Source organism: Rhinoderma darwinii, chromosome 2 (assembly GCF_050947455.1).
Source record: "Rhinoderma darwinii isolate aRhiDar2 chromosome 2, aRhiDar2.hap1, whole genome shotgun sequence".
Taxonomy (NCBI): Eukaryota; Metazoa; Chordata; class Amphibia; order Anura; family Rhinodermatidae; genus Rhinoderma; species Rhinoderma darwinii.
In genome coordinates this window covers 128887519-128910306 of record NC_134688.1, presented here as the reverse complement: position 1 = coordinate 128910306, position 22788 = coordinate 128887519, and the positions used below count along the sequence as shown (strand labels likewise).

Genomic DNA, 22788 nt, shown 5'->3' with positions numbered 1-22788 from the left:
ACCCTTGCTGTGAATTAGGGTAAATTCAGTACTGGTAAACCTGTAATTCGACCTCGACTCTGACCCTAGCTTTGGTACAGTACCTGTGGTTTCGACACTTGGCCTGTCTTTTGGTATCTGGTTGCTGTCCTCTCCTTTAGTCTGTTGCATCCTGAAGGACGACCCCTGGCTTTACTCTGACTCTGATTCCGCATCGCTCTTAAGATTCCTACAGTGCAACCACCACCAATTGTTGACTACTCTCAGGATGGCATTCTTCGAATCAGACTGGGAGAAACCAAAACTTTTTGTGTAGGTTCTAGGGTGAAGAACTGGGAGATTCTTTAGGCCTCAGATTATCCAGCCTCAAATCAATTGCGGATAAAGAATGTGCTTTTCCGGTGAGAACTGTAACAGGCAATATAATTTTCAACGTTTGATTCAGTATTTTCATGAAAAATGCTGCCAGGACTCAAAGAACAACTTTTTGTTCTGGATTCAGCTCAGCTCTCCATGTAATACGTACTTATTCATACAGGAAAATGTATCATTTAGCATGTATCTGCTATACAAGACATAAAAATAATGAATCAAATAATTGAAAATGAAATATCCTAGAGCTCAGCATTTCCCCATGTATTTTATGCTGAGCTCATATAGGAGCCTGCCAAATCCACATTAACCCCTTCCCTCTTTAGCCACTTTTGACCTTCCTGACAGAGCCTCATTTTTCAAATCTGACATGTGTCACTTTATGTGGTAATAACTCCGGAATGCTTTCACCTATCCAAGCGATTCTGAGATTGTTTTCTCGTGACACATTGGACTTTATGTTACTGGCAAAATTTGCTTGATATGTTCAGTATTTAATTGTGAAAAACACCAAAAATTGGCGAAAAATTGCAAAAATTAGCATTTTTCTCAATTTAAATGTATCTGCTTGTAAGACAGGCAGATATACCACACAAAATTTTTGCTAATTAACATCACCCATATGTCTACTTTAGATTGGCATCGTTTTTTAAACATCCTTTTATTTTTCTATGACCTCACAAGACTTAGAACTTTAGCAGCAATTTCTCACATTTTCAAGAAAATTTCAAAAGGCTATTTTTACAGGGGCCAGTTCAGTTGTGAAGTGGTTTTGAGGGCCTTATATATTAGAAACCCCAAAAAAGTCACCCCATTTTAAAAACTTCACCCCTCAAAGTATTCAAAACAGCATTTAGAAAATGTCTTAACCCTTTAAACATTTCACAGGAATTAAAGCAAAGTAGAGGTGAAATTTACAAATTTCATATTTTTCTGCAGAAATACATTTTTAATACAATTTGTTTTATAACACAGAAGGTTTTACCAGAGAAATGCAACTCAATATTTGTTGCCCAGTTTCTGCAGTTTTAGGAAATATCCCACATGTGGCCGTAGCGTGCTACTGGACTGAAGCACCGGCATCCGAAGCAAAGGAGCACCTAGTGGATTTTGGGGCCTTATTTTTGTTAGAATATATTTTAGGCACCATGTCAGGTTTGAAGGGCTCTTGCGGTGCCAAAACAGTCAAAATCCCCCAAAAGTGACCCCATCTGGGAAACTAGACACCTCAAGGAAATTATCTAGGGGTGTAGTGAGCATTTTGACCGCACAGGTTTTTTACAGAAATTATTGGAAGTAGGCCGTGAAAATTAAAATCAACATTTCTTCAAAGAAAATGTAGGTTTAGCGATTTTTTTTCTCATTTCCACAAGGACTAAAGGAGAAAAAGCACCGCAAAATTTGTAAAGCAATTTCTCCCGAGTAAAACAATGCCCCACATGTGGTAATAAACGGTTGTTTAGAGACACGGCGTGGCTGAGAAGGGAAAGAGCGCTATTTGGCTTTTGGAGTTCACATTTAGCAGGAATGGTTTGCGGAGGCCATGTCACATTTACAAATCCCCTGAGGGGACAAAACAGTGAAAACCCCAAACAAGTGACCCCATTTTGGAAACTATACCCCTTGAGGAAATTATCTAGGGGTGTAGTGAGCATTTTGACCCCACAGGTTTTTTGCAGAAATTTTTGCAAGTAGGCTGTGAAAATGAAAATCTACATTTTTTCAAATAAAATGTAGGTTTAGCTAATTTTTTTTCATTTCCACAAGGACTAAAGGAGAAAAATCACCATAAAATTTGTAAAGAAATTTCTCCCGAGTAAAACAGTACCCCACATGTGGTAATAAACGGCTGTTTGGACACACGGCGAGGCTGAGAAGGGAAAGAGCGCCATTTGGCTTTTGGAGATCACATTTAGCAGGAATGGTTTGCGGAGGCCATGTCACATTTACAAAGCCCCTGAGGGGACAAAACAGTGGAAACCCCCCACAAGTGACCCCATTTTGGAAACAACACCCATTGAGGAAATTATCTAGGGGTATAGTGAGCGATTTGACACCACAGTTTTTTTGCAGAAATTATTGTAAGTAGGCCCTGAAAATAATAATCTAAATTTTTTCAAAGAAAATGTAGGTTTAGCTAATTTTTTCTCATTTCCAGAAGGACTAAAGGAGAAAAAGCACCACAAAATTTGTAAAGCAATTTCTCCCGAGTAAAACAATACCCCACATGTGGTAATAAACGGCTGTTTGGACACACGGCAGGGCTTAGAAGGGAAAGAGCACTATTTGACTTTTTGAGATCACATTTAGCAGGAATGGTTTGCGGAGGCCAGGTCACATTTGCAAAGCCCCTGAGGGGACAAAACAATGAAAACGCCCAAAAAGGGACTCCATTTAGGAAACTACACCTCTTGAGGAATTCATCTAGGGGTGTAGTGAGCATTTTGACCCCACAGATGTTTCATAGAATTTATTAGAATTAGGCAGTGAAAATAAAAACAGTCCTTTTTCTTCAATAAGACGTAGCTTTAGCGCATATTTTTTCATTTTCTCAACAAATAAAGGAAAAAAAGAACCCAACATTTGTAAAGCAATTTCTCCCGAGTACGGCAATACCCCATATGTAGTCATAAACTGCTGTTTGGGCACACGGCAGGGCTCAGAAGGGAAGGACCGCCATTTGGAGTGCAGATGTTGCTGGATTGGTTTCTGGGCACCTGTGGGCCCAAAACAGTGGAAACCCCCCAGAAGTGACCCCATTTTGTAAACTACACCCCTCAATGCATTTACCAAGGGGTGTAGTAAGCATTTTAACCCTGCAGGTGTTTTGTAGAAATTAGTGTGCGCTCAATGTTGCAGAGTGAAAATGGGATTTTTTTCCATAGATATGCCAATATGTGGTGCCCGGCTTGTGCCACCATAACAAGACAGCCCTCTAATTATTATGCGGTGTTTCCCGGTTTTAGAAACACCCTACATGTGGCCCTAATCTTTTGTCTGGACAGTCGACCAGGCTCAGAAGTGAAGAGTACCATGCGGAGTGGAGGCCTAATTTGGCGATTTACAAAGTATTGGTTCACAACTGCAGAGGCTCAGATGTGAAATAATAAAAAGAAACCCCTGATAAGTGACCCCATTATGGAAACTGCACCCCTCAAGGCATTTATTAAGGGGTGTAGTGAGCATTTTCACCCCACAGGTCTTTTCCATAAATGAATGCGCTGCGGATGGTGCAAATTAAAAATTTATATTTTTCCCTAGATATGCCATTCAGTGGCAAATATGTCATGCCCAGCTTATGACGCTGGAGACACACACCCCAAAAATTGTTAAAAGGGTTCTCACGGGTATGACGATGCCATATATGTTGAAGGAAACTGCTGTTTGGGGACGCTGTAGGGTTCAGGGCCGAGGGAGCACCATTTGGCTTTTGGAGAGCGGATTTTGCTTGGTACTATATTTGTTTGAGTATTGCTGGTGTTTTATAATGTGGGGGTACATGTAAGCGGGGCGGAGTATATAAGGGGCATAGTCAGGTGGTATAAAAAAATAAAAATAATCCATAGATGTGTGTTACGCTGTGAAGCAATCCTTTCCGCACAGGCCAGTGTTGCACTTATAAATGGTGTCATTTCTTATCCCCCTTTTGGTCCACACTCCGCGCCTTTGTAGTTTGAGGAATTTTGCTGGGAAGTGTTGTCCTGGTATAATACGGGCACCGTCGCTTCCAGCGGATATGTTCGGGCCCTCCCCTTCCTGGTTCCCTAATTTTAGGTCCTTGATAAATCGCCTCTTGAAACAGAAGAAATGTTCCCCTTGGGCACAACTGCATATTTTTTTATTTCCTGTCTTATTGGAGCCATAACTAATTTTATTTTTTATAGACGTAGCGGTATGAGGGCTGGTTTGTTGCGGGACGAGCTGTAGTTATTATTGGTACCATTTTGGGGTACATGCAACTTTTTGATCACCTTTTATCCTATTTTTTGGGATGCCAGGTAAACAAAAAAACGCAATTCTGGCACAGCTTTTTTCGTTTTTTTATACAGCGTTCACCATGCGTTATAAACTACATGTTAACTTTATTCTGCGGGTCCGTACGATTCCGGCGATACCTAATTTATAGCACTTTTTTATGTTTTACAACTTTTTGCACAATAAAATTACTTTTGTAAAAAGAATTTATTTTTTCTGTCGCCAAGTTGTGAGAACCATAACGTTTTAATTTTTTTGTCGACGGAGGTGTATGAGGGCTTGTTTTTTGCGGGACGAGCTATAGTTTTTATAGGTACCATTTTTGGATACGTGCGACTTTTTGATCACTTTTTATTGTAATATTTGTAGGGCAAAGTGACCAAAAAAACAGAAACTCTGGTAATGTTTTTTACGGGTTTTTTTTACGCTGTTCACCGCGTGCAATAAATAATATAATATTTTGATACCTCCGGTCGTTACGGTCGTGGCGATACCAAATACATATGGTTTATTATTATTTTTCAATAATAAAGGACTTGATAAGAGTAAAAGGGGGATTGTGTTTTATTTGATTACTTGAAACTTTTATTGTTTTCAAACTTTTATTTTTTGCACTTTTTTTTACACTTTTTTATACTTTTTTTACACTTTTTCTCAAGTCCCACTAGGGGACTTGAAGGTCCAACGGTCAGATTTTTTTTTTTCTAATACATTGCACTACCTATGTAGTGCAATGTATTAGATCTGTCAGTCATTCACTGACAGCAAGCCGTTTAGGCTTCGCCTCCCGGCGGGGCCTAAATCGGCTTCCGTAATGGCAGAGCAGGAGACCATTGTGTCTCCTGTTGCCATAACAGCAGTCGCCAGTCCCGATTGCCTGTCAGGGCTGGCGATCTGCTAGTAACCGCTACGATGCAGCAATCGCTTTCGATTGCTGCATCGAAGGGGTTAATGGCAGGGATCGGAGCTAGCTCCGGTTCCTGCCGTTACAGGTGGATGTCAGCTGTACAGTACAGCTGACCTCCACCGCTGATGACGCCGGATCAGCTCCTGACCCGGCGCCATCTTGCCGGCAGCTACGGAAGCCGATCAGGCTCCGCCGCCGGGCGGATCTTGACCGGCTTCGGTGCTAGGCAGACCGGGAGGCCAGTATTAGGCCTCCGGTTGCCATTGCAGCCACCGGAACCCCGGCAATTTCATTGCCGGGGCTCCGATGAGCTGCAAACACCTTAAGTGCAGCGATCGCGTTTGAGCGCTGCACTTAAGGGGTTAATGGCGGGGATCGAAGCTAATTTCGGTCCCCGCCGTTACAGTCGGATGTCAGCTGTAAGATACAGCTGAGATCCGACGATGATCGCACCGACTCAGCTTCTGAGCCGGTGCCAAACGTTTGACGTACATGTACGGCAAGATGCGGGAAGTCAATGCTTTCCATGACGTACATGTACGTCAAATGTCGGGAAGGGGTTAAATAGTGAAGCATGACACAGCCGACTGTCTGCTTTAAATGTTTAGAGCTCTTAGTTCATAGCACAGCTTATTATTTATTTTTTAGAACGGTCATGTACCCTGTTATGATAAACACGATCTGTGAATACTAACCTTTGAAGAATGGCTAGTGTTCCAGGGTTGACACGATGGATACCATCAAGAATAACAAGTTTCCCTTCTAAAGCCGCCATGACAAGAGGAGATTGTCTCCAGGCAGTGTCCCCATTTGGCAACGTGTACCTCTGCTGCAGCAAATCCCTGGCAGTCATGTCCTGCACAAGTCAATTCAAAAGCAATTAGTTTACGAATTGTAACAATGAAAATGAAAAAGAGTTAGATCAAATCCTCTGCTTTAGACTTTTCAAGATAGATACTCGGTCCTTAGACAGCGCTTTTTTTTTTTTAATGAACAACATGTCAAAGAAAGACAGCAGCTGAATACCCCCAAATGTTATCTTTATGGCAGAGCCTGGTGCAGGTTAACTGTGTTATCCAGCCTCTTCAACTACAGATTAACCTATTTTAAAGCAGTAAGTAGTCTGAATTCACAGAGCAAAGCGGCAGAGGGTACACTACACTAACCATGAGTAGTTAGGGTAGTCTACCCTCTGCAGCTCAGCTCTGTGGATTCAGACTACTTACTGCTTTTAAATAGATGAATCTGTAGTTGAAAGGGCTGGATAACAACAGTTAAAGGGGTTGTCCCCTTTCTATTTGTTTTATTAATTAATTTACAGAATGGGAAATCATGCAGATTTCTAATATATACGTATTTAAAATGTGGATCACATGCCGTTCTTATACCAGTGTAGTTGTCTTTATCTAAAAAACAAAAATGGTAAAGCCCACAGATTAGTCCTTAGAAATGCATCCATAGGATAACCGAATGGACTAAAGATGGCGTCAGTCGCGTGACCCAAATCATGTGACCCCTGGCATTCCGGTAACACTGTCCAGGTATATAACAGGTGAATAATAGGTTATTGAGAAACAGAACTTATAAAGTATTTCTATATACAGCAGCATCATGTCTGTCAGTGTCTGAGGAACAGCTCTTACATTCTTCTCTTAGCCCATGGATGTGTCCTCTATGTTGCCCATCACATGTATGTCATGTAACCCTATTGCTAACTGAATGCTAGGGGTAAATGATGTGTGTATGTAGGAGGAGGGGGTCACATGCGATACCATTCTACTGTGACAGGGGCCTCATGCTCTATAAGAAATGCATGCGAGCAGAATTTCTAATACATGTATATTAGAAAACTGTATAATTTCCTATTCTTCAAATAAATTTAAACTGGCCAACCACTTTAAATCAATTTAAATTAATTAATTAAATAAGGCTCAGCAGCTAGCTTAGGGTCCTTTTACATGGGCCAAAATGGGCGGGAAAAACGAGCGGTGATCTATGATGAGCTCATTGATCGGCGCTCATTTGTTCTTTTCATAAGGAGCAATAATTGGTTGTGTATGGGGAAAAGCGATTGTTACTATGATCGTTGGTCCCCATACATTTCCATGATGTCATCAGCACATCTTCCTGTTTAAACAGGTAGATGTGCTGCCGACTAGCGACCATTGTTTTGGCTGCATAAACAAGCAGATCAGCTGATGAACGAGCATTTGGTCATTCATCGGCACCCTGTTTACACAGGGCAATTATCGGGAACAAGCGTTCATATGAACAATCGTTTGCACGATCATTGGCCTGTGATAAAAAAGCCTTTACTGCACAAAGTAAAAACAAACAGAAAATGATGTGAACATAATAATTGGAGATCTATTTCAAAGACTAGATTTTACATATGTTAACCATACCTGCCGTATAATTTTTATCTTAAAACCAGTATAATAAATTATCTGGAGCATTATTTGAAACAGCGGCCTGTTCCTCTAGACCTCTACATACATCTTTCATAATCATGGCTGCCTCTGTCTGCTACTAAGGGAGTGTGTACGCGGCTGTGACGTGCAGGCTAACAGGAGCCATAAACAGCAATATAAACATCGGTCCCCTTGTGATACCAACGCACATGGAGGGGAATGTGGCTTTAAAATAAAGAAATAGAGTACCACTGCCTTAGTTACATTAGGAAAGCACTTCAAATCATTTATGCTCTTAATTTTGGGTACCATCACATTCAGTTTTCCTATAACAATTTACAATTACAGCATTTGTTATAGTTACTGTCAGAATATCTTATCTATGACTTTGCAAAGACGTTCAACGTGTGCATAGGCAATAAACCAAGGTTTCTCTGCGCAGAGGGTACAGGGTAAGAAGTTTCTTAAAAAAACAAAAACATTACATGGTGTATGACCGAGTAACAAAAGAAATATACCTGAGAAAAATGGATGTATTTACAATATACAATAATTAGGCAATAATATGAACATACAATAATGAAAATACCAGTGGGCTCATAGCTAATAATTTTGTATGAACAGACTTTTGCTAATGCCATTATACAGGAATGTCGTATTAAAAAAAAAAAGTCTATGAAAAGTTTACACTTCTAGACCAACTCTTATGTAACATTTCAAATAATGACATCACATCATTTATGCGGCCCCAAACTATCAAGTCACACTTCACAGACTCCGGGCTCATTCAGACGAACATGAATAACGTCTGTGTGCTGCTCATGGAAATCACGAGCAGCACACGGACCCATTGATTTCAATGGGGCCGTTCACACATGCAGGAGATTTCACGCAGCGAGAGTCCGTTGCGTGAAACTCACTGCATGTCCTTTATTGGTGTGTTTTTACGCACCTATGCGCCAATGGTTGCGCGAAAACGCACCGCACATGGATGCATATCCATGTGCGGTGCATGATTTGCACATCAATTCAAGTGTCTCGTATGCGCCGTTATACTACTTGAACAGCTGAATATCAGCTGACCGGCATCTCGTGAACTAATACGAGTTATATCAGGCAATTCATACCCCTGAGGACGCTCCCCTAATGTGGTGCAGAAACGCGTAGGGAAGTGTGCCTGTAATCTGTGGCAATCAGATCTTACCAATATTTGCCAGCACGTCTTAAGAGGTGTTGAAAACTACATCAGACTTGTCAGGCACTGTTCAATCAGTGCATGTTGATTGTCCATTTCATACTCCTCTTACTGTGCATTCTTGATCTGGCTGCCAACGCCTGTATTTGGATCTTTTGGCACTTTGTGCCCTACTATATTTTAATAAATTATCATTAAAGAATTATTTTAAACGTTTATACAGGTAGAACAAGTGTATGAAAATAAAAAAAAGATGTGCTTTGCGAGTACGTGAATAACGCACACTGATGCATAACGCAACATACACGTACCAGATTCACACGCGTTTTCACGCACGTGAATCTGATACGCTCGTGTGAATGTAGCCTTAGAGAGAGCAAAAGTTTCGAATCTGTGAGGATTTTGCACTATCGCCAATAGAACTGCCAGTCGTCTGGCTTAGACCTAGCTTTCTCCCACATTCTTTAATAACTTCCAGCATTATAAATGGTAGCTTCACCAGGAGTATTATATTTACATCTAGATCTTTCAATCTGCACAATGCATCATTTTTTTTCATGGTCCTTAAATTCCAAATTTCTAGAAATGGTTAAATACACCAATACCCCTATTTTGGGCTTCTTTATTAGTAAGAAAATTGATCTGATTTCACCTTCTTAAAGGTGGAAATTTACCCCGAGAAAATTGATTCAAATTGAGCTATTCTTGCAACTCTTTTATTATACACCAACCTTACCCATATATTTTGGGCTCATTATGGCACATTATTTAGTCTATTTTAGTGGGAATTCAGAAGTGAAAGACATCCATGCTGAGATATGTTATGTCTCTGTGTGCAGTGCTTTAATGAGATTGTTTGATTGGGCTTCATACAATAGTTCAGCGACCCTTCTTCTTCAGTAGAGGGGAAATAATCTACGATACAAAAATAACCATTCTTATAATAATAGAATGTCCCGAGAATGTGCAGGCTCCACAAACACTATAGAAACTGTAGTTAAAGCGAAAAGAACAAAAACTATTGAAACAGCAAACTTACTACATTAATAAGGGGCCCCAGCAAAAATTTGTTTTTTTGTTTTCTTTTTCAGATACCACACAAGCAGCTATTCCTTCTGACTCTACCATAAATATTCACATTTGGCTTGGCTTAGCATGCATGTTTATTACAATGGAGATAGGTGAAAAGCTGCTGTCAGACACCTCTGGCGGCAGCTTATCTCCCGCTGGACTTTTCTTCTCTGACATCTGCCATGAGGGGAGAGGCAGGAGATTCCCATATACATACATACATTAAATAATTGGCAGGTTCGCACAACTTTTCTAATGTGTGTAGCCCACTAAAACAAGTCTGAAATGGATGCTGATCCTGCCTCTGGGATCTATCTCTAGAACGGGGTCCCCTGACCCCAGTCCTACCTACTGCCATTGTCATTGGGCGCAGGCCACTGGCAGACGAGGTGTCTGGGTTTTCGGAAAACAGCCGAGCGCATTTTGCTACGCTGTTTCCGAAACCCTTCATAGTAGTGAATTGAAGTTACTACCGTGTTTCCCCGAAAGTAAGACAGTGTCTTACTTTCTTTTTATCCCCAAAAGCCCCACTATGTCTTACTTTCGGGGTATGTCTTATATTGGAAAAAAAAGAAAAGACGTTCATACTTACCAAGAACTTCCCGCTTCCTCCAGTCCGGTCTCCCGGCCGTTGCCTTGGTGACGCGTCCCTCTCGACATCCGGCCTGACATCCCTGGATGACGTTTCAGGCCATGTGACCGCTGCAGCGGTCACATGGACTGCCGCGTCATCCAGGGATGTCGGGCTGGATGTGAAGAGAGGGACGCGTCACCAAGACAACGGCCGGGTAAGTATGAATTTCTTTAACTTTTATCCTGCATTACCGTATTTCGGCGCGGTGACGTATGGAGAGGGGGGCGGCGCGGAAGTGGGCAGGAGGCGACAATACCCCCGTGTTTCCCCGAAAGTAAGACATATGTCTTACTTTCGGGGTACGGCTTATATTAGCCGACCCCCCTGAAACCCCCGATACGTCTTACAATCGGGGGTGTCTTACTATCGGGGAAACACGGTATGTTTGCGTAGCACCGGAAACAGCATAGCTCGCTGTGCTCTGCTGTTTCTGTTATTTCCATTTACTACTATGGGAGTACCGGGAACAGCGTAGAAAAATGTGCTCGTCACCTCGTCAGTCAGTGGCTGGAACCAAGAAACAGCGCCAGAAGGTAGGAAAGGGATCAGGTGGCCCAGTTCTGGAGATAGGTGCTGGTTTTCCTGCAGAAGACTATTTTTGTCGAATACCTATTTAGCATGAGTCCTGGACCAACAAGTGTTGGAATAATGGAATTGAACTGTATGTTTCAACCATAACCCTTTTTATTACAATTAATGTTATCCACATACACAAGTTCTAATATAACATTGTCCAGTTAACGTCTCTTTGGTGGCAGGAACTTACATACTCTTAAGGCCTAATGCATACAACCATATTTTGTATGGTCTTAACCCCTTAATGACCGGGCCTGAAAAGACGTTAATGACCAGCTCAATTTTTCTGTTTTTGCCTCTCTGCTTTTCAGCAGCCATAACTTTTTTTTTTTTTTTCATTGAAGTGGCTGTATGAGGCCTTGTTTTATGCAAGTGAAATTGTATTTTTTTCCCCCCACAGTTTGGGGTTAAAAAAAAGAAATTTTTACGCCGTGAATATAGGAAAAAGCGATTCTCGGCATAGTTTTTCTTGTTTATTTTTTATCTCGTTCACGTTTCACGCTAAATAACCCATTACATTCATTCTTCAGGTTATTACAGTCGTGTAGATACCCAATATGTGTAGGTTTTTTGTTTTTATTTAGTGTAGGGGCAATAAAATGTATTTTATGCAAAATAAAGACTCCTTTTGTTCCTTTTATTTATTTGTTCCTTTTTTTTTTAATCCCATCAAGGGATAACTTTATTTGTAATTTTTTTTTTACTTGTAATGTATTAGCATACTCCTGTACGCTAATACATTACACGGTGTCACTATGACACAGGCTACTGATCGGGCAGCACATAGTGTGCCCGAACAGCAGGCACACGGAACAGACAGCCCTGGGGTCCTTTGTAGGTAACCAGGGCTGACTGCAGAGGGATTCCCTGGTGTTTGATCGCATCACCGGAATCCCGGTGATGCGATCAAAGAGGGGAATTCCCTTTGATCATGCCGCGGTCATGGTCATGGTCAAGGGTTAAACAGCTGGGGTCCGAATGTTTTCCGACCCCAGCTGTGTTCAGGAGGCTGCTCGAAGATCAGGAGCTGTTCGTTACAGCTCCTGCTTAGAGGATGAGCGCTCATCAGCCTGATCTACAGCGACGCCAAAAGACAGTGGGCGGTCAGGAAGGAGTTAAAGGGAACCTGTCACCAGCATTTCACCTATTAAACCAGCAATACTTTGTGGAAGTAGGTGAAAAATAATTTTTATGTAACCTATAATTATCTTCTAAGTAGGTTCTGTACCTTTAATATTCCATTTATTTGTGTTCCTGTGCCGTATGCTAATGAGCATAAAAGAGTTACATCTTCATTCCTCAAGCCTTTCAGAGATAACCCCCTCCTTACTTTTGATTGACAGCTCCTCCCCTCCCCCAACACATACAAAATCCTGCGCTTGGGCATCAATGGTATGTGCGCTCAACAGGACACCATAGCGGCGCATGCGCAGTAACTAGATTTGAGGCCCGGTCGAAGCAGGTAAGGGTGTCGGACCATACATGACGGGCGCATGCCGAGACTTTGGCATTCAGGACGCTCCAGTTTTCGGCGGTGGGGGGGGGCATAAGAAGAGGAACGAACAAGACTGCTTGATTATTAACATAAAAGGCGCAAAATGTTTGCAGACCGTTATTTACGGTTTTGACAGCAGCGGCCAGCGAGGGGTGAGAAGAGTTCAATAGGTGAAATGCTGGTAAAAGGTTGACTTTAATATGGTCCCTACATAATTTTATAGAGCCCTACTGTACCTTCATATGCCTCCAATTTCATGCATAGAAAGTTTTTTCTATTCGATTCCATATGAATGAGACAGAAATGCAAATTGAGACATGTTAGAATAGAACTAGCCACCAATTTCTCAAGTAATTGAGAAAAGTTCAATCAGATGATACATTATGGAGCTATTATGCAAACTCCTGTGGAAGACTGCTGTTATCCATTAAAATTAATGGTCCCTGCAGATGACCTTACTCGCCCATTTAAAGCAGCATTTAATGCTATCTCCGCGGGTAGAGCAACGCCCCTAGACACTTTGAGAGCAAACATAACAGTCATCCCCAAGGAAGGTAAAGATCATTCTTTATGTAGTAACTATTGTCCCATTTCCCTTCTTTACTTAGATCTCAAATTGTTTTCCATGATCCACGTGCCTCACCCATTTCTGACTACAATTATTCATAGTGAAGAGGTAGGTTTCCTACCTTTGAGAGAGGCCAGGGAAAACACCACCCGAGCTATCAACTTTATCAACCATATAATCCATTCCCCAACCCCTGCTTTTTTGCTCTCCACGGATGCAGAGAAAGCTTTTGACCGAGTAGACAGGTTCGCCCATTCAAGACACCCTTTCCTACATTGGTCTTGTTCGAGGTATACTTAGTTTGAGCTCTAGTTTATATTCCTCTACCTCAGCAGCCGTGAGGGTCAATGGCCACCTTTCACGCTCATTCCCTATTACCAATGGAACTCACCAGGGCTGCCCGCTATCCCACTTGATCTTTATTCTATGTCTAGAACCCTTCCTTTGCCACAGCTGACAAAATCCGGACATAAATGGTGTCACTTGGTAATATGTCACATAAAGTTGCAGCTCACGCAGATGACCTTCTGTTTTTCATTTTTCGTCCCCAACTCGGTACCTAACCTAGTAGCTGAATTCAAATCTTACACGACCTTGTCTAATTTTCAAAGTCAGAAGAGCTTAATATCTACCTGCTGCCCCCAATGGGGTCAGCTTTGGCAGATTCCTTCCCCTTCCGTTGGGCTTCCTCCTCTCTTAAATATCTCAGGATTTTCCTAACATGCAACCACTCTCAACTATATGAATGCAATAATCCCACTCTTCTACGTACTATCAAGGGTGACCTCGACAGATGGTACAAAGATACTTTTACCTGGTTTGGTAGCTGCTCCATTTTCAAGATGAACATCTTACCCTGCCTTTTATATATTTTTTCAAGCGCTCCCCACATGCCTGCCACATTTATTTTTGCGCTTCCTTTCCTCCTTACTATTGCACGTTCGACTCCATTCCGACCGAAACACGCATACCAGATTCACCTCTACTATCAAGCAGCACACTTAGTCCGTACTATAGACTGGCGTAGACCTGATTCCCTTAAACTCTGGGTTCCTTTAGAACAAACAATAGCCCCATTCCCCCTCCATACAGCCCCATGGCTATTGGACCAGATCACACCACATATGCGGTCTCATCCCCTCATTGTACCCAAACTTCATGTAGCATCCCTTTTGTACCCTCACCCGAGTATTTCCCCTACCCCCGGAACCCTATCTTGGATAATTCAACTTTTCCACCGGATTGCAAATTGATTCTCTTCCGCCAGCTGCTTAACGCTCGCAAGACCATCACTTTTTAGTGGACAATAACTGGAAGACGATATCACAACTCACTGACACAGCAGATCCGTGCTTCCTTCCTCTCTGGCAGGCATACCAACTTCGTAACTTTCTGTTGTCACTTCCCTCTCCATCTACATTTTCCCATTCTCTTACAGGTTTTCGAGAACCTCTTACTAATTTCTCAAACAGAACACACACATCCATCCTATTTGACTAAATGGGAGACAGAACTTAATATCAGTTTCTCTGCAGACCACCGCACCCGCTTGTACATTATGACATATAAGTCCTCATTATCTAGCAGAATACAGGAAACCGACTTTAAGATTTTGACGGCATAGTACAGAGTTCCCTCCAAACTCCACAGCATTTTTCCCTCGGTTTTACCTATGTGTTGGAGGTGTGGTACTCAGGTGAGTGATCTTTTACACACTTTTTGTGCCTGTCCAAAACGGACTGCCTTTTGGGACACTGTCTGGCAAGTCACTTCGAAACTCACTGATTATGTTCTCCCCAAATCGCCTGGCCTCTTCCTGCTTCATCTGTGTGACATCTCCATATCCACCTACAGAAAATCCATTGTACGTCACCTGGTCAATGCAGCTCGCTCTTGTATACCGGCAGTATGGAAACAAGTTGACTTGTCCACGACACAACTTTGGTTTCAGAAAATTCAAGAGGTGAAATGTATGGAGGAACTTACTACCTCCTTGTGAGACACTCACGACAAATTTCTGCGTTCATGGAATTACTGGTTGAGTTTTGAAAATTCTCTGGAATACGTCTCCCTGACTGCTTAATATTGCGACTTTATTTCTCAGGGCTGTTAGCAGGTTGAACCATTTTTTTTCTTGCTTCCCTCTTCTCCTTTCTTCCCTGTCCTTCAGTAGAACCTGTGTTATATACCTTGTACTGGTCTGTTTAACCATCATTGTTTTGACAGCCATCGTATTGTTTTAGCTCTCTAACTGAATGTTACTGCATAATGAATACAGCTGTATTTATTTTATAAATCTTGAATAAAAATAAAAACTGAATTTAAAGAAAAAAAATGAATGGTCAATGATTTCAATGGACCGCCCTGCATCATTTCAGTTTCCCTTCAGCACCGCTGACTAGTTACACTTTTTCACCAACAATATTATTTGAAGTGTTTTTATAAAGTCAAACAGGTTAAAAGTTGGGACTACCTTGTCAATCATGTGAAATTGTACTTGAACTAAATGATAGATCTTATAAAAGTCCAAGGGCGGCTATTTCCTGGGTTGTTATAATCTTATATTGTTTGGTTTTACCTTATGAGCATTGCCTGGATCTATCTGCATCTTTGACAACTGTTCCAAACCCCTTTGATTAAATGGTTTGGCAAATGCAGCTTATTTTACTGTCAAGCTCAGTGTTTCTCTGGATACAAATCCTCAGCGTTAACAGTACTTATGTACTAAAATAAGCTGTATTTGCCAAACCATTTAATCAAAGGGGTTTGGAACAGTTGTCAAAGATGCAGATAGATCCAGGCAATGCTCATAAGGTAAAACCAAACAATATAAGATTATAACAACCCAGGAAATAGCCGCCCTTGGACTTTTATAAGATCTATCATTTAGTTCAAGTACAATTTCACATGATTGACAAGGTAGTCCCAACTTTTAACCTGTTTGACTTTATAAAAACACTTCAAATAATATTCATCTTTAGGAATGAATGTGTACTGTAGTCTGTGAGTCTGTGAAATTTCACCCACCCAGCCATTGCTATGGCAACAGATCCGTCAAAAACGGACGGCAAACGGAAGTCTTGCGTGTGCCATCCATTTTTTTGACTGACCAATTGACTTCTATGGGCCACACGGTCACTGAATCACTGACCAAAGTAGGACATGCTCTACTTTTGACGGAACGGAACAACTTATCCGTTTAAATAACTGAAGTGTGCATGGGGCCATTAAAATGAATGGGTTCAAGGTGCTATCAGTGACAAAAACGGATAGCACCCTGAAGGAAAAGACTGAAGTGGGCATGAAGCCAAAGAGGATAGTAATCGACTATCAAAATTAGTTCATACATTGTACGCATCATCACATCGTGTAAAGCCCCATTTAGACAATACAGCCTCATTGCATATACATATATTTTAAAGTAGGAAAAATTACCTGGTACATCATGACTGGTTCAACCTCGTAACCAAGCATATCGGCAAATTCTTTAGCAATTACACTTTTACCACACCCCTAAAAGACAAAAAAATAATTTCCATATTAAGATGATCAAAAAAAACAAAAAGGGTTTTAGTAGACAAATATACTTTCACACGCAACATAATAATCTTGATGAGTTGTAAAAAAACAAAACAAAAGTGACCAAAGCCATGGTAAATATGTTTCTGATTTTTATTAGATTTAACAGGAACACTGGTGTGAAAAAGTTTAGAACAGTGCGGATTATTTATGCATATCTGCCCAAATAGACCTCTAAATTCCTCTGGAACCTTGAAAAGGATATAATTATATATACATATATGTATATATATATATATATATACACATATACAAAAGAGAAAACAGCAGCACTCACAGAATAAATATGAATCGGGTGCCAGCAAAAAACGTCCCGATCCTCGGACGTGATGTCAGATATAGAAAAAGGAGAAACTTTGCGGCACTCCAAGTTGAAAAAATGGTGGTTTATTCAATCCAAATATAACAGCAACGTTTCAATCCTAGGATCTTTCTCAAGCCTAGTGACACATCTAATACTCAAAATATATATAGGGTAGAACCCATTTAACTTAATTGATCTCATTATCATGAGTTACAGTGATCGGTGTCTGAAAACATGTATAATAAATAATTTAAGGTATCAAAAATAAACAGTAAAATGATACATAAAGTGTACTAGTGCATATACAATAACGTGCATCAAAATAAATAATATAATCCTAGTTAAAAACAACTGATTAGGCCATAATCATTTATGCAAACAGAAGTGTTGAAATATATCGTCATATGCCCACTCACCAATCAAAACTTCAGGAGTATCATTGGTATATAGAACCTTAGAAATACAGCGTGTTGTTCAGCTGTATCACTCGTGGCAATCAGGATGTAGTGCCCAGAGGCGGAAGTAAGTAGTTGCTAAGCAGCAGGACGCATACGGAGCGCAATGATGATGTATTGCGTTCCAGTGCGTTCCACTGCTATGGTCATGTGAACGGCAGTATCCTAGGTTGCCAAGCAACCTATGCACAAATCCTAGATCACAGAGACCAGTGACATTATCGTATTAATAACAAAGCTAGATACAGCCCAAAGAGGTCCGAGATAAATCAAAATCATATAAGTAATATGCAACTAAGTGCTCCTACTAGTGGTAATGGAGATATCATATGGTGGTAAAGAGTAGTATTTAGAACATTTTTCATCTTCATGGTGGCAGTTTAAAGATCCACACGTGGGTACAAGGACCCCTGTCCACAACTACGTGTTCAGAGCGACCTTATTCCCAAGGATTTCAGAACCCACTGGCAACGTTTTCACGTGCACAGGATATCCCGATAACCACTCACGTGTAACGGACCAATAATACCATATTAACGACATTAAAACTTCATAATATAAATAATGTAGTAATATCTCAACATCACCTGAAACTAGAAAGGAGACTAGAAATAATTCATTAGGGATAATATTTATATATAAGTACTTTATTCATATATCTCAGGACCAAAAAAGACGTAATATAGCGATTAAAAAGATTTTTTTGTTACATATTATTATTATTATTATTGAAAGCAGATATCCAAGATCCTGAAGTTCCGTTGGGAGTGGTGTTCTGATCTGAAGAAATACAAAAAAGATTGAGAATCATAATATTCATCATGTATTTCTTTACACAAAAAGAATAACTAAAAAATTAACATACATGTGTCATTAGTATTAGCAAAGAAGAGAATGTCAGAGAATCCAAAAGTACAGAGCGGAGAATATGTATGTATCACGTTACAATTCTATCTATACCAAATTCTATATTGAGACCAGATGGTCTCAGTGTGTTCAATAAGAATATCCATCTCAATTCTTTTTTATGTAAAACCCTATGTCGATCACCACCATATTGTAATGGCGGGATATGATCCAAGATCATGAATGTTAAATCCCTTTCATTGTGGCCATGTTCTGAAAAATGTTTAGCGACTGGCAAATCCAGTTTATTTTTACGAATTGAAAAGCGATGATTGTTTAAACGGGTTTTAAAGGCACAGGTAGTCTCCCCTACATATAAAAGGCCACAGGGGCACCATAGGGCATAGATGACCCAATCCGAGTCACACGTGAGATTGTATCTAATCTTAAATTGTTGTCCAGTTAATGGATGGGTGAAAGTGTTACTCCTACACATCAGGGAGCAATTGACACACCTATGGCAAGGGACATTCCCAGGTTTCAGCGGTGTAAGCATGGATTGTGATCCTTTTCTTCCACCTGACACCCTAGTTTTTACCAATCTGTCACGTAGATTTTGTGAGCGTCTATAGGACATTAAAGGGTTGTTGTTTAATACTTCAATGTGACCAAAACTATTCCTAATAATTTGCCAATGTTTATTCATAATCCTTGAAAGATCTCCACTTACATCATTATATGTCGAGATAAAAGGAATAAGTTTCTGTTTTTTATGTGACAAAGATTTAGTTGATTGAAGCAAACTATCTCTTACAGTATTTTGAATCTTGTTCTTATGTGTCAACAATAGTGATTTGGGGTAACCCCTTTGTAAAAAATTCCTAGTCATGATATCTAAGGATATGTCCAAATCTTCTTGTTTGTCAGTATTTCGCTTAGCTCTGATCATTTGGCTATATGGTAAAGATTTGACCATATTTTTTGGATGACAACTATCAAACCTCAATAGAGTGTTACGATCAGTCTCCTTAGTGTACATTTTAGATATTAGTGTATTATTATCTATCAATACTGTGACATCCAAAAATTGGATATTAAACATTGAATACGTCATGGTAAATTGGATATCAGCATCCAATGAATTAAGAAATTGGTGAAACTCAGTCAATGCAGTACTGGAACCAGTCCAAATGAGGAAAATGTCATCAATGTATCGCCACCACCTCAGCACGTGTGAGAAGTGGTGGGATACATATATCGACATCTCCTCAATGGTGTCCATGAAAATATTGGCGTAGGTTGGAGCCATGTTGGACCCCATGGCTGTTCCTTTTAATTGAATATAATAACTATTATTGAATAAAAAATAATTGGAAGTCAAGATAAGTTCCACCAGAGACATAATGAATTCGCATGAAGTAGTGTCATAATTTGAAGTAGTTAATTTACGTCTTATAGCATCAAGCCCATTGTTATGGCTGATTGATGTATAGAGAGAGGTAACATCGAAGGAGACCAAAATGGCTCCCTCTGGTAGGGTAATTGTTTTAATTTTTTGCAAAAAGTCAGTGGTGTCAGTGGTGTCTCTGATATAGGATTTAGCAAAAAATATGGTCAAATCTTTACCATATAGCCAAATGATCAGAGCTAAGCGAAATACTGACAAACAAGAAGATTTGGACATATCCTTAGATATCATGACTAGGAATTTTTTACAAAGGGGTTACCCCAAATCACTATTGTTGACACATAAGAACAAGATTCAAAATACTGTAAGAGATAGTTTGCTTCAATCAACTAAATCTTTGTCACATAAAAAACAGAAACGTATTCCTTTTATCTCGACATATAATGATGTAAGTGGAGATCTTTCAAGGATTATGAATAAACATTGGCCAATTATTAGGAATAGTTTTGGTCACATTGAAGTATTAAACAACAACCCTTTAATGTCCTATAGACGCTCACAAAATCTACGTGACAGATTGGTAAAAACTAGGGTGTCAGGTGGAAGAAAAGGATCACAATCCATGCTTACACCGCTGAAACCTGGGAATGTCCCTTGCCATAGGTGTGTCAATTGCTCCCTGATGTGTAGGGGTAACACTTTCACCCATCCATTAACTGGGCAACAATTTAAGATTAGATACAATCTCACGTGTGACTCGGATTTGGTCATCTATGCCCTATGGTGCCCCTGTGGCCTTTTATATGTAGGGGAGACTACCTGTGCCTTTAAAACCCGTTTAAACAATCATCGCTTTTCAATTCGTAAAAATAAACTGGATTTGCCAGTCGCTAAACATTTTTCAGAACATGGCCACAATGAAAGGGATTTAACATTCATGATCTTGGATCATATCCCGCCATTACAATATGGTGGTGATCGACATAGGGTTTTACATAAAAAAGAATTGAGATGGATATTCTTATTGAACACACTGAGACCATCTGGTCTCAATATAGAATTTGGTATAGATAGAATTGTAACGTGATACATACATATTCTCCGCTCTGTACTTTTGGATTCTCTGACATTCTCTTCTCTGATAATACTAATGACACATGTATGTTCATTTTTTAATTATTCTTTTTGTGTAAAGAAATGTTTGATGAATATTATGATTCTCACTCTTTTTTGTATTTCTTCAGATCAGAACACCACTCCCAACGGAACTTCAGGATCTTCGATATCTGCTTTCAATAATAATAATAATATGTAACAAAAAAATCTTTTTAATCGCTATATTACGTCTTCTTTGGTCCTGAGATATATGAATAAAGTACTTATATATAAATATTATCCCTAATGAATTATTTCTAGTCTCCTTTCTAGTTTCAGGTGATGTTGAGATATTACTACATTATTTATATTATGAAGTTTTAATGTCGTTAATATGGTATTATTGGTCCGTTACACGTGAGTGGTTATCGGGATATCCTGTGCACGTGAAAACGTTGCCAGTGGGTTCTGAAATCCTTGGGAATTAGGTCGCTCTGAACACGTAGTTGTGGACAGGGGTCCTTGTACCCACGTGTGGATCTTTAAACTGCCACCATGAAGATGAAAAATGTTCTAAATACTACTCTTTACCACCATATGATATCTCCATTACCACTAGTAGGAGCACTTAGTTGCATATTACTTATATGATTTTGATTTATCTCGGACCTCTTTGGGCTGTATCTAGCTTTGTTATTAATACGATAATGTCACTGGTCTCTGTGATCTAGGATTTGTGCATAGGTTGCTTGGCAACCTAGGATACTGCCGTTCACATGACCATAGCAGTGGAACGCACTGGAACGCAATACATCATCATTGCGCTCCGTATGCGTCCTGCTGCTTAGCAACTACTTACTTCCGCCTCTGGGCACTACATCCTGATTGCCACGAGTGATACAGCTGAACAACACGCTGTATTTCTAAGGTTCTATATACCAATGATACTCCTGAAGTTTTGATTGGTGAGTGGGCATATGACGATATATTTCAACACTTCTGTTTGCATAAATGATTATGGCCTAATCAGTTGTTTTTAACTAGGATTATATTATTTATTTTGATGCACGTTACTGTATATGCACTAGTACACTTTATATATCATTTTACTGTTTATTTTTGATACCTTAAATTATTTATTATACATGTTTTCAGACACTTATCACTGTAACTCATGATAATGAGATCAATTAAGTTAAATGGGTTCTACCCTATATATATTTTGAGTATTAGATGTGTCACTAGGCTTGAGAAAGATCCTAATGTAGGATTGAAACGTTGCTGTTATATTTGGATTGAATAAACCACCATTTTTTCAACTTGGAGTGCCGCAAAGTTTCTCTTTTTTCTATATACACATATATACCTACATATATGTGTAATATATATATATATATATATATATATATACACACACACACACACACACACACACACACACACACACTACCGTTCAAAAGTTTAGAGTCACTTAGAAATTTCCTTATTTTTGAAAGAAAAGCACAGTTTTTTTCAATGAAGATAACATTAAATTAATCAGAAATACACTCTATACATTGTTGATGTGCTAAATGACTATTCTAGCTGCAAACGTCTGGTTTTTAATGCAATATCTACATAGGTGTATAGAGGCCCATTTCCAGCAACCATCACTCCAGTATTCTAATGGTACATTGTGTTTGCTAACTGTGTTAGAAGGCTAATGGATGATTAGAAAACACTTGAAAACCCTTGTGCAATTATGTTAGCACCGCTGTAAACAGTTTTGCTGTTTAGAGGAGCTATAAAACTGACCTTTCTTTGAGCCAGTTGAGAATCTGGAGAATTACATTTGTGGGTTCGATTAAACTCTCAAAATGGCTAGAAAAAGAGAGCTTTCATGTGAAACTCGACAATCTATTCTTGTTCTTAGAAATTA

At 39.8% G+C, this 22788-nt stretch overlaps 1 protein-coding gene across 3 annotated transcripts in view; it reads right to left on the bottom strand.

The window, feature by feature from the left end:
- The window catches only part of VWA8 (von Willebrand factor A domain containing 8), a 458876-nt gene that overhangs the window by 275269 nt on the left and 160819 nt on the right, over positions 1–22788 (bottom strand). For all 3 annotated transcript variants that reach the window (XM_075852289.1, XM_075852288.1, XM_075852287.1), the window contains exons 13-14: positions 16619–16696; positions 5929–6089 (exon numbers count right to left, since the gene is read on the bottom strand). In XM_075852289.1, coding sequence (XP_075708404.1) covers positions 5929–6089; positions 16619–16696 — 239 coding nt within the window. The remainder of the gene's footprint in view (positions 1–5928; positions 6090–16618; positions 16697–22788) is intronic.